The 13,915-nt window shown below is 31.0% G+C and overlaps 1 protein-coding gene across 1 annotated transcript in view; it reads right to left on the minus strand.

Moving 5' to 3' along the window:
- Positions 1 to 404: 404 nt before the first annotated feature.
- The window catches only part of LOC134235612 (CLIP-associating protein 1-like), a 53,560-nt gene continuing 40,049 nt past the window's right edge, over positions 405 to 13,915 (minus strand). Inside the window, 12 exon segments of the mRNA XM_062717747.1 lie at positions 405 to 792; positions 5,835 to 5,892; positions 5,894 to 5,931; positions 6,811 to 6,879; positions 7,429 to 7,695; positions 8,027 to 8,153; positions 8,302 to 8,362; positions 9,150 to 9,194; positions 11,347 to 11,416; positions 11,742 to 11,985; positions 12,335 to 12,543; positions 12,914 to 13,057. Coding sequence (XP_062573731.1) covers positions 715 to 792; positions 5,835 to 5,892; positions 5,894 to 5,931; positions 6,811 to 6,879; positions 7,429 to 7,695; positions 8,027 to 8,153; positions 8,302 to 8,362; positions 9,150 to 9,194; positions 11,347 to 11,416; positions 11,742 to 11,985; positions 12,335 to 12,543; positions 12,914 to 13,057 — 1,410 coding nt within the window. The 3' untranslated portion in view covers positions 405 to 714.

A 13,915-nucleotide genomic window follows, 5' to 3' on the forward strand; every position in this document is an offset into this window, starting at 1 on the left:
GAATTATAGACCGATCTCACTCGTAAATACAAGTCTTCTTTCAGATTATAAAAAATGTGCCGGTAAATAAAAAATCCTTTACATCTGTATGTGATAATTATAAATCTGTCATATTAAAAAAATCCACCAAAGTCAGTACATTTGGTACATAACATCACAAGAAGCTTACAAGAAATACATATATGTGTTAAGATTGTACTCGTACAAAGTAAGATGTGAAATCTACATTTTCCCCTCCCATTTTATTTCCCCTATAGAGAAGGTACAGTCCTTATGAACACACTAAGAATTAATTATAATATCAATAAGTACAGTCCTGATACAGAGAAGGAGATTTTCAAAGAATTCATGTATTTTCACCATATGATCAATAAAGCCCCCCCCCCCCCCCAACACCAGACAACATCGACTTCTGATCTCAAGCCAAAGACAATAAATAGCGTAAAAAGCTAAGCCAACTCCTGAGTGACTTGGACAACACAAGATATGTCAATAACCTTTGCCTGTTCAGAGTCCTTGACCCTTGACCCCTAATTCGGCTTACAGTCATCGCTGATTTCTTTAATAAGGTGTTCTGTCACATTCTCACTTTTAGACACAAGTTTTCTTCAGCTCACATGGAATTGACCAATCAAAAAAAAGCTTCTGTCTCCCCATGGTGGAATGGTAATAGTCTCCATTTTTATGGCATATTAGGTTGCTAGGGGGCGTGTCTCATGTATCTAAGGAAGATGCTGAAGTACCGCTACCAGATTGTTGAGCTCGCTTGATGTATAAATTTAAGAGTTTTACCTAAAAACAAGAAAATGAAAATAATTAGCAAAACATCAAAACAATTATTCTGGACACTTCATTTTCTCAAATTTCTATTCCATTTTAAATCGTTATCATTTCATTCTTTTTTTTGCCAGTTTAAGATAAATGGCTTTAAAAGGAACCCCTGTTTTTAATGGCTCTATCATATCAAATCAATTCAAATACTTTGGTCCACCAAATATAGCATGTAAAAATAGGTCAATTCAAAGATTGCACATTTTTTTAATGGCTAAACCACCTATTTATTTTGAAATTTGTGATTTAACACCAAATACCCTATAATTTTCAAGTAAAACAAAATTGTACTGACGTTAATACCTCACACCATGACAAGTGAATCATAACTGAAAAACAAGTTTAACGATTTCATAAATGAAGGCAAAATGAATATTTTCTGCAGGGTCTTCTTTTTTTATACGAGATAACGACAAACATATATCAATCCTGGTAATAGCTTGCACCAGCTAATCCAACTACAAATCAATTTATTAATGTGACTAAAATTACAGCTAAGATCATTTCCCAATTTATCGCTGACAAAAATCTGAGATTTATGAGATTTCTCATACCCAACCCTGTATTCAATATTGGACCATAATTTCATAATTTCCTATCTTCTGGAATTTAAAAAGAGATACATTGGTGTCCCTATGCTGATAAAGGTAATGAGAATGACCTATAAACAAGTTATATTTTTATTTAAAAACCCAGGGCTCTTTAAAATACGAAATGGAATAGAGGGAAAAAGTCAAAGATATCTGGAAAGTTATTCTGAGAATGAAATATTCAAGTCAAGACAGTGATTAATTCAATATTTTGAATTCTAGGCGATATTCTGACTAGAGACATGGGAAGAGATATATTTTTTAAATTTTTAAACGTTTAAGAGCTGGAAATGTGTAGCAATCAATTTCATTGATATTTGAAGTTAAAGGGACGGCAATAAAAAGATAGAATGCATCATTAAACCTGAATATGGCATGAAGTTATGGAGGACAAATACTGATCATAATCTATTCCAACATCACTTTGAACTTTAAAGATTCATAAAATGCATTTTAATATTCTCATTTATAGAGTGAAAGAATTTTCTCATCTCTCTTCGAGTTTCTCCCTGAATATAAAATACCCCCCATCTGATGTGTGTTACCTTTCTAACTTAAACACTGAAATAAGGAAGGTGGCAAAATGAGATAATTCCAAGATACCATAAAAAAATTCTATGTTAGAGTAAATCTTTACTTCACTAAAATTTTGATGTATTTTTTTTTTAGGTGAGAAATAAACCAAATATGTAATTATTTGAATTTGTTAATCTTTTGGTGGTTATGGGACATAGATTTTTACATAAAAAGGGAATGTTTTATATCTTATTACTGTCATAAAAATAGTCTATGTCTCAAACCTATTTAATTTCAGATTAAATTTATGTGAAAAATGAGAACACCAGCTTTAATATCAGATGCACTACAATACCTACATGTAATGCCAACCTCCCTTTACATGAAAAGAAATGATTTCAAATATTTTCTGAATTTTTTCCATACCTAACTCCAAAGAGAAATATATTTTCTGAACCATTTCTTCTATTTGATTAAGCTTTAAAGAAACAAAGAATCTTTGATACCAAGAGGTACCTATCTATTATTCCTGTAGACTCCATGACAAAAACTCTTAATGAATAAGGGATACAAAGTGATCTATGAGAACATCACTTCAGCACTGTAACTTCCCTAGGTGCCCTTGAGAATAAAAAAAAACCCCAACAAATTCCATAAAAAATTTAAAACCTAGTCCCACAGCTTCATTAAAACAAACAAGCCTACTACATGTTTACATATCTATCTTCAACAAAAGTACAAATCAATTTTATTGCATAAAATGCCTGTCTATAAAGAATTAAAAAGGATTGACATAATTCTCCTATTTATCAATTATACAATTGACCCCCAACAGTCATCTTCCCCCCTGGCTCAGTGGTACTGGTGGTTTCACAACATGAGTGTTCAAATCAAAGTGCATTCACTTATCTTTACAAAAAGTTTCTATAAGATTTTTGGTGTGAATGTATAAAAATCATTTCACCAAATCTTCCAGATAATAAAGTTTTTAAAAAATCTATCAAAAAGACCCCACAAGAGGGCTGTATTTTTCAAAGCTAGTACCCTTTTATCAATATGAGAACCTTGACCTTGCATTGTTTACCTCCAGTTAAGCATAAGACAGTCAAAACCACATCAAATCTAGACAAATTTGATTGCTGTAGTTAGATACCTCCATAATGTAATTCTCTTGTCAAAACTTTTAATATCTGCTGGATTAACACGTTTCAGATAACATCAGATAAATTCCAATTACAAGAGAACATCTTGAATGTCTATAGAATCAAATGAATATGAAATCAAGACTCTATACAAGTTATCGTTGTCCATAAAAATGTTTTCCTTAATTTCGAATAAAAGGAGATGCCATATTAAAACGCCTTAAATCGTCAAGCCATATTAAGAAAAATGTTCAAAGTGTAAAACAGCCCATTTAACATATTGTGTACATTAGATTTGAGGGAGAACAGAGTTTACTAAAGTCCAATTGAAGAGATCATTGAAGCAATCTACATACATTAAATGGCAATCAAAACACCATTTCTTGCAAGGATAAACTCTGGTAGAAAAGATGTTCTTTGAAATGCAATTCATTCATTTAATTCATTCATATCATTCATACACTGACTCATGTTTGCAGGTCAATAAAGAGAAGCAGGAGTAGGAAAATATATTTATATAACCCTAGATTGTCCAATTGCTAGTAATCAGTTAACCTGCCTTTTTTCCTATTCAAGTACTTAATTACTTAACCAAAATATGACTAATTTGTTTTTTTAACCTAATTAAGCATTTTGTTTTTTGTATGATGTATTAAAGATGCACTTCTTATTTCTATATATGCTGTTAACATATGTATGTGTGGAATATTCACATACATGTTATGTATTACTGTGAATATTGACTTTCCAATGTAGGAGTTTCACACAGAAAAAGAGAAAAAAAATCTTTTAGAATAAAAAAAATTACTATCATTAATACAAGATGGGTCAAAAAAAAAATCTCAACATCAATGACAATATATAGTCAAGAATCTCTGTAGCCTATTAAATTAGATATCAATTAACTGCTCATTTTTTAAAATTAAGTTTGTGGATCATTTCTTGTTAAGAATTTTTATCATTTGTCAGGACACACAAGCAGAATATTTATTTATCTGAAAGAAGTGTTTAGTATTGAATTTCAATTCTTATGTTCTTTCTATTTTTATAAGATCAATTTTTTTTTAATAAAAAAAAAAACAAGTGACCTTGAACACTGATACATGTATCTCAAATGCCAGGGATGGTCTAAGATATGTTGAGGTGGTTTGGCAGTCTCCACCACTTTTTATGTTTATAAACGTTATTTTGAATCCTATAATATCTCTAAGTTTAATCTTGGTCCCACTAAGTTTGAGATGAAGATTTGATTGTTTTGTAATCAAAACAGATCATAGCCCAAAATAGAGAAAACAAACGATGAAATTCATTTTCCCCCGGATCATCTCTTGGACAATAATTGTTCTCAAGGAATAATCTCTATATATTTCTGAGTACTTAAACATATTATCGTTAATATTTTCAAAAGCCCATGCAAACTGTATTAAGATAACTTTTTTACATCTTCGTGCATATCAATAAAAAATATGTACATATATAATCTTTTATCTCTGGAAAAATATCTCAAAATCCCCTTATTTCTCATATGATATATCTGTTATTTCCTTCTTCTGGGTGTGACCGAACTCAACACTATGATTAGAGAGATGTAAATCAAAGCTTTAATCACATAATCACACAAAATTAATGTGTTTTAAATACCATCCAAATCTCTTCTACAGATTATCTGCCCAAAAATTAAAAGTTATGATGAAAGATATATTTGCCTCTGGTTAGATCTTCTACAGAAATTAGCCATCTATTTCATTTTTAGTTCCTTGTTCTCATGCAGTAAAAATTTTTATGAAGCATCAAATCTTCAAGTTCTTTTAAAAAATTCAAAGATGTCACAGTAATTTCCCTTAACATTAATAATTCCTGCCTTTTAGCATACTTTTTTCCCAGAGTTCATCCTTCTCAGCAGGAACAGGAAGTTCCAAAGAACTAGATGATAGAATAATCTTAGTTCTGACAGTTACTCCCCCTTACTCCCACACACGCCCCAGGAAATAGATATCAACTGTACTCAATATTCTGTGCCTATATCTAGACAACTGCAGGTATGAATCTTGTTGAAAAACTTTTGTTTTATATCAAATGATAAAAAGAATCATCCCATTGAAAGAAATATTTAGTTTATCTGCACAGAAAGATTTCAAGCACTTTTATAATACAAACATCTTTTGTTCATAAAAGAGTGCCTTATACTACATCATGTACACATTATTACTGTCCACAACTTTCTCTTTAATATGACTTAACATGTGCATATAAGCTTCTGCAAAATAAATTGGACTTGCAGAGCAATGGTTTATCTTATATTGCTTAGTTGCATTTTGAGTAATTTACAGCATTTGACCTCTTTAGTCACTTTATACTAAGTTAAGCTTTGACGTATTTTATTTAATTGAATTCTGAACAACTACTCTGACTTTCTTTTTAAATATAGTTCAGTTACTTGAGTTGACTTTTGACATCCTTTACTGGAAATGAGCTCTGAGAGACTTTACTGTAGTCGAGTTTTGACTAACTAAAGCTGAGATCAGCCGAGTGCTGAGATACTTTAGCACAATTCTTGCTTGTTTGACTATTGAGTCTGACATTTATAAACTGAGTTTTGTTTTGACGAGTTTGTTTGACTGCTGAGTCTGATATTTTGAAACTGTAGTTGAGCTTTGACTTACTTTACTTAGTTGAGCTGTGAGATACTTTAGAAAAATTCTGACTTGTTTGACTGACCCTGACATTTATAAGCTTTAGTTGAGTTTTGACTTACTTTACTATAGTTGAGCTTGGTGAGATGATTCCTGATATTTAATTTAACTGTAATTGTTTGCAGACTTCCTTACAGTACTCTGCTGGTCATCATATCCCTAAAATTGCAAAAAAAAGAAGGAATTTAAGTATAACTTCATCCATCATATACATTCACTTCTACAACTTAGAATATAAGAAAAGGTACAGCAACAATCCAGGGTTCAACATTAACGTTAGTCCGTTAGTCTCAGACTAATACATTTTCATTCGGACTAATAAAAATTGTCCAAACGGACTAATAAAGTTTTCAAAAAAAAAATAAATTTAAAGTTTTTACAAATTTTATCAACTTTCACTGGAAAACCCCGTATTTATTTTTAGCTTTCTAGCTTCTTAGCGGTAAGTTAGGTAATTCTGAGTCAATTCAGCGGTATGAAATTAAACATTTTAGCGATCATGATTTAGTATGACACATAAAGAAAGAAGACTTTCAATGAATTATGTAATCATGTATAGAGAAAAACAAATGAGATCGTGAATACGATCGTAGTTCCTGACTGTGCGATTTAAACAAATTCTTGGTATAAACATTTCATGTAAATGCTTTGTTTATATATTTCAAAAAAGTACATTGCAACATTAATTCTATTTATTTATTTTTATTTTTGGGTTTAAAATGGTAATGTTTTTATGTCACATTATAGCTGACATAATTTCTGCGTGTTTTATAAAAATGTTTGCGAACCCTACAATCTAACAATCAAAGAACCAAATACTTGTAAACAAGGTGTAATAACAAAATCTAAATGACCAACTTTCAGTGGAGAACATGTATCTCAGTAAATAAGAGATTAAATATCTGTGCAAAACCTAACAATTTTGTGTATCATCTTGACGTTATATTTTGCTGTTACTGTACATGTACATGTATGTAATAAGGTATGAAATGTCACTTCACTTCTAGACAATCTAGATCCCTAACACTGGTTTCTTACCCTTAATAATCCAGGAATGATTTCTCCCATTTGTGCTTCTAATGTGTCTTTGGGTAATAGCTCTAGAACCTGAAATTAAAAAAAATGAAAATGTAACAGGCTATATTAAAATAAACTTTTAATAATTCTGTTCTGCATGTTATCTTGATGCTTAGAATAGAACAAATTCTCTGTATGCAACAAAATAGAAATTGACATTTTTGAGATAAATTAAGAAAAATATGTTGCATTTACAGCTCAGAATTATTGCACCAAGAAATGGAAGTCATTTACAATGACAAGTTACACAATAATGCTGAAAAGTTTTAACCTTGGCACACTTTCAGCCATAACTCATTCAAATGTTTACATTACACAGTAACACCACCTAGTGTTAAATCTGATAATGTTCACGTAATAATAGCTAAAAATATTTCCATCAAAGTGTACCCTAAAGTGCATATGAAGTTAATTTATCAATATCTTGAATGCCAGTATGTCAAATTAAGTTCACAGTTCCCAAATACAATTTCAACTTTGCTATCTTGTATACAATAAATCATTTCAATCTTTTTTAATCAGTCACACTGGTTTCAGATCATGAGTTTTAGCTACATATTGCTCTATTTAGTAGCATACCTTGTTTTGCATTTTAATGGCTGCTAAGTTGACTGGGTAGTTTGCAGTATCAATGATTGGATTCAGTATGCGGACACAGGTTTCCGGGGGTAGGTAATTAGCCAGTGTGTCAGCGCATTCCTCTGCGGACCGCACCACTTCTCGCTCTGAATCCTTGTGAGCCTCTAAGATCCGGAGAATTGTTAGCTCCGTGTAATCTTTGAATCGACTAGGTTGATTTTTAAGAATTTCTCTAAGTACCCGTAATGCTAATGCCCTAATATGGCCCTGAAAAAGAAAACATAGACATACAAAATTTAGTTTCTGACTTTAAGAATTCAATTTGTGGAATGGCTGTATGTAAGACTCTAACACTGCTTTATTTGTAAAGATTTTATATATTCATGATTGCCTTTGATTATACAAATATCACTTGAATTCCATTTTAAGCATGTTCTTTGTAAAAAGAATCATCATAAGAGAAAATTTCCATTTTATAAGACAGAATTTTATAGGGCCATTTCTCATCCATTTAGCTATAAAATATCTGTATCAATGGTCTGATTGTTCATACAAGTTACATTTACAATTACATTTTAATAACAAGAAGTTTCCTTACATTGGAGTCCCCTAAGGTTTCCAGTAAAACAAACAGAATGGTTTTGAAGTGTTCATCCCAGAAATTGAATGTCCCCTCCCTCGTCATTTTTATCAAGGACAGCATGGCGTCCTTTCGTTCATTATTCCTGAAAAATAAAAGTCAAATTTTAAAGAAATAACATAAATGTCTTTGTGAACAGTAAAATATAAGAGTAAATCATATTTTGAGCTTAAGCATCGATCAAAATTTTATTTTTTATAATCTACAAATCCTTATTTTAATATTGAGATTACCTTTTATTGTGATTTGATAACTCTGTTAAAATTCCTGTGATGACATCACTCTCTGTGGACTCTGAAAGGATAATAAAACATTAATTAAATCTTAGGATAAACAGTAAATATTTATTAATTTGAGAAATGATGATAATTGAGAATACAGGACAAACTAAAGATCATGAAGACAGAATACATGAAGAAAATGAAATAAATTAAACTCAGCATAAATGAGATTTTTATGATTAAATTTGGGAAAGTTTGAGTCATTGATTAAGTTTTCAAAATAAACGTGATGAAGTCTGACATGCAAAAACACATGCTTTTTGTACAAAAAAGAATGCAATGTACATATACTTCTAACCATAAAATGTCCATCTGATTTCAAATTCTTTTCAATAAGATAAATAAATAAACAAATAAATAATGATACAAATAAATTAACTCCTTCTTAGTAATAAATATTTACAAGTGCAAGGATATGAACACAGGTGTACATAACAATAAATAAAAAAATAAACAAAATCCACCTGACAAAAGCATGCTTATAAATTATTCAACTGTTAGTGTTGCAATATGGAAGTAAATGAGAAAATGGTATTGGATGAAGTCAAAATGACATCTATACAGAGGGCAAACTCTTGTCTTAAAAGTGCATAACACATGGAACAATATCTATAACAATCATTTCTATACTGTTTCAAGCTCTAGAATAATTCATTAATCTCCATTCCGTTACACGATACAAACACTGGATAGAGGGACCTATATTGCTCAAGTTAGCTATTAACAAGTCAGTGAAAAATGACAAGAAGTCACAAGAAAAAATTAAAACAGATAAAATCTGGTTTTCCACCATGACCTACCATCATGCTCAGTGCATGAGATTCCTAAAATGGCTTTCCAGGGATCTACAGGAAAACAAAGGTTTCTCCTTTTCAAAACATTTTCTATATTTTTTATATTACTTTAGGAACTAAATATGACAATGAAGGTGTAAAATGTCTTTCCTGATATGATGAATGAAAAAATGAAATGAAATGAAGTTAAGCAGATGAATACTACAATATAAGTTTTATTAAATTTTACGAAATTTCAAATATAAGCATGTAGATAAACAATATAGAAAAATATCTTGAATGATGTTCAACAGTTCATGTATCAAATATATTGCTTTTAGTTTGGACTAAATGAGTAGAACTCAAAAGTATGCCTCAATTCATTGAGAAACATATTCTACAAGAAACATTTGAAAAACTTTTTCCTGAAAAAAAATGATAGAAACACAGCAATAAAAACCAAATGAAAGTGTGTATAGTGTTTTATAAAGCAGAGATACTTGTATAAATCTTATAGTGGCAGGACATAGAGTAGCAGTACTTTAAAGGTCAAAGTGCAAGGCTTGCGGTTTTTAGGGAGAGCCACCTTAAATATTTGCCAGGCTATGACTGTGACACTAAGTGTGATATATGGTTTATATAATAATCTAATTTTTCCAGGAAATTGCAACTACAATCATCCAAATAGCATTGGCCATTGGCCACCATTACTGCTGTGAGATTTCTACATCAAATGACAATGACACTTTCACCCATTGTGGCTATATCATTTCACCTTTAGATATACTTTGACCAATTTACTTTCGAACATTTATTTTCTTCAAGTAAAATATTCCAATTGTCTACTTATGTATTAGTTGATACACAAATGTAAAATTAAATGTCAGCTAAATTAATTGATTTTGCAGTATTTTGAATAGAAGTAGATAGTATGTTGTAAATGTATGAACACAGATATAAATAGGAATACATTGCTACAGAATACAGTGGCCTGTACAACTAACCTGGGAGTACTATTGAGTTTATCAGGTCTGAAAATTTTATAAAACTTCTATCAACCCAAAACTTACAAAGCTTTTCTAAATTTTAAAACATAGGTAATCAAATAGCTCACCTCAAAATGTTGTCTTTTAAGGAAAGTCACACAATTAACCAACAAAAATATTCCAAAAATGAAAATATTTAAGCAATTTTAATCTGATACTTTGAAATAGACCTACATAAAAAATTTTTTTTTTTGAAAATGTAATCAAAATCCAGCATCTGAAGCAAATTTGAGATTTTTCATCTCTTGATGCAACATTTGTGCAAGTTTGGTTTATACAATGTTATATAAGCCTTATATTTTTAACTTTTGGGTCTATTATTCATGTCAAATTCAGCATCCAGCAAGTCCATTAGTGTGCATAGATAGCAGTTTTCATTAAAGAACTCATAGTTACTTGGAAATGTGTTTATCATACAAAATGGTAGTTTTAAGTTTTATGTATTCATGCAAAACATAGGGCTTACAGTTACTTGGAAAGAAACCTACAGATTTGTTTCAGAAAATTATTCATCAGTATACATGTATGTAGGTGCTATTGTTTTGACCTGATCATAATAGGAAATGGCAAGCTGGAAGTGAAGTGTTTTGTGTGAAAAATGATTGACTATACATAGTAATGCTTACCTTCATTAAACAATTCACTATCATCTAATTCAGCGAAGCAAGCCCAAGGCGATGTACCATCCTGCAAGTTTGTCAACCTTATATTCTTGGAATTGCACTGCAAAAAACAAAAATGTTAACCTGCTCCAAAAACAAAACATTGAAAACTGGTACAAGAAACACACTCTCTTGTGTCTAATCAATATAGGACATAGAATACTTAAAAAGAAAACTGCTCCAAAAAATAACGTGTAGCTAGCAAAAACTTCGTTATGAGCTAAAAATTGTAATAAAACAAAATGTCATGCTTTAATATATATATTTTTTTGTTTTTCATGCTGCAAAGCTATACAAAATAGCATTTCTTATACTGTGTTTATATATAAAGTAGTATTTTTAAAGTTTTTTTTTTTCAAAAATCATGCAACAGATTTGTTTCATTATTCATCAGTATACATGTACAGTGTATGTATGTGCTATTGTTCTGTCATAATCATAATAGGCAATGGCAAGTTGGAAGTGAAAGTGTTCGTTTTTTGTGAAAAATTGTTTATGATACATAGAAATGCTTACCTTCGTTAAACAATTCACTGTCATCTAATTCAGCATCGGCAAGGCGTGACCTATTGTAGCCATTCATTGCCTGCAAAACAAAGGACAGCAAAACTGAAACAAGCTCTCATGTGTCTAAATACTAGTCAATTCATAAAATCCAATTCAGAAAATTAATCACAATTCCATGTTAATTAGCAAAACTTTAACAACAAACAGATTATAAGGAAACAATCATGTCTTTTACTTGATTTTACATTTGAACATGATCATTCCTTTATCATCACTTAACACAATGAAAACATCTATGGAAGATACTTATAAACCCCCAAATATGAAATCCATGGATTAGCTTTGCATGAGTGTTATCTATTAAACCATCAACAAGATTTTTGTCTGTTTTCCTATAATCTTACCTCGTCAGAGTATTGTGAGGGGTTGTAGTTCCCTTTCCTGGTGTCCACGGCGTCGGGACTGTCGTTCCGTAAATCCTGTATCCCACTGTCCTGGGACGTGAACTCCCGTTTCTTTTTCACGGGATCGTAATTCTCCAGCTTACTGTGAAAGCTCAGGTTCTGAATGTCGGCTGTCGTCTGCTTGATGGAGTTATAAATGTCTTCTGGGTTCATGTTCTCCGTCTCTGTTTCATCATGGTGGCCCCTGTGAAGACATCAGTAAAACTGTGAAGTCTGAAATCTTCTAGCAATGTCTCCAATATATTATATATAGTGTAAATGTCAATGTAACAATTCAGACAGAGTGGGATAGATGTGTATCAAATACTAGTAACTTGCTTGGATCTTGATTCCAAACATCAAATTCTGAGAAATTGTAACCTTCATGTACATTTTCACAACTACTATGTATGTAATGACTCTCCAACCCCAATCACAACTACATCTTAATGTATTTCCTCTTGATTTCATATAAATTTCTACCTCTTTGATGAGACTCTATGGTACCACTTAAAGCGATACTGAGAAGTGTAAAAGAAAAGTATGAAATCTACCTAGATGGTGGGCGACTCCTGTTCTGTTGGGGGGTGACATTTTTGGGGGACAGTACTTCGCTATCGCGGCTGTCTCGGCTAGCACTCCTGACGTGTGTCTGTAAGATCTTAGTGGCACTATCCTGGAATGGCTTAGGAAGATTTGTCAACATCATGGACAGCTCTGGGGCATTCAGATTAAACAAGTCTATCAGCACTAACTGAGCAGCCTGAAATTAAATACCATCATGAGATCACGTAAAACATCAGGAAGCATTTGAGCACGAGGCTTTCTCACTCTCTTTAAAACATCTCTTACACAGTGAAACTTGTCTAATTCAAATGGTTTTTTTTTTTAAACAATCTAATCAATTAAATTCAATTGTAAGAAATGTTTTCTATATCAGCAAATTTCTTAGGTGTCTAATAAAGATAAATTTCATTGTTATGGATTTTTGTTGAATACACAGATAAAATTGGTATTTTAACTTCAATACATATTCAAATTCAACGACTAGTGGATTGTCAAACTCTGGATACCCAAAGTTATATATTTACAATAATTTTTTGAAACTAAATTTTGAGTAAAACAAAACCTACCTTCCTGACTTCCACACTTTTGGGTTCCGTGGTAAAGTTGATGATACGTGATAGAACCAGGCGAGTGTCGGCGGAATTAACAAAGTCTGTGTCGTTCATCATTAACACTAGATTATGCATGTAGTTCAATAGGGAAGCCTTCACCTGAAAAAGGGAGATAATATTTGAATCTTGATCAACATCAACATCTTTGTACGTTTATAATACACTGTACATAATGGCGATGAGCAAAAATGCAAACAAATATCATGAATATACTAGAAGAAACATATACTGTATGTATATTCTTATGTTATGACAATCAAGAAACCAAAAATCTAGCCTAGTCAATATTTTCAAAATAATAACAAATAATTGGGCAGCCATAAGGCAAACTCAAGAATGACAATGTACTATGATAATAGAAAAATTTTAATTTTCTAGAGAATGATTTGTTTTCTCAAAATGCAGAAATAATGCTAGTCAGTATGTACATATTAAAGGCATATGTGAAGCAATTTGCAAGACAAGGTGCAATTAACAAAGGCAAAGGGCAAGCAGTGAAAATTACATTTACAATATTAAAGTAGGACATATTGAAAAAAATAAACAATATTAGCCTTTCTTTTAAAAAAAAAATTGAAGTTGAATTTATTACATTATATTTTCAAGAACTTTAGGACAACAATAATAAATTCATTTATTAGATATAACTTTAATAAAACACTGAAGCACCTCAACATAGATATTTTACTTTTTTTTCATGCAAATAAACCAAGACCCACTGACAAAATGAAGTATCTCAATATTATCATGATTATCAGAAAAAAAAAATATTAGTAACTTTTTTTCCATGTACCAATCATGCAAGCTCAGTTAGAATTGCTTTCACCACTGAAAGACTTTTTCAAGATATTCTAATGAAAATACTGTACAACTAAAAGAGTGCTTTCTATCAAATTTATCTGTCAAAAGTACTTTAACTTTAGGCCTACTATAAAACTGATGTTTCTTTGTGCATGT

The sequence above is a fragment of the Saccostrea cucullata genome, unplaced genomic scaffold, assembly GCF_032062105.1.
Source record: "Saccostrea cucullata isolate Sc308-1 unplaced genomic scaffold, CSIRO_AGI_Scuc_v1 ctg309, whole genome shotgun sequence".
Classification (NCBI taxonomy): domain Eukaryota; kingdom Metazoa; phylum Mollusca; class Bivalvia; order Ostreida; family Ostreidae; genus Saccostrea; species Saccostrea cuccullata.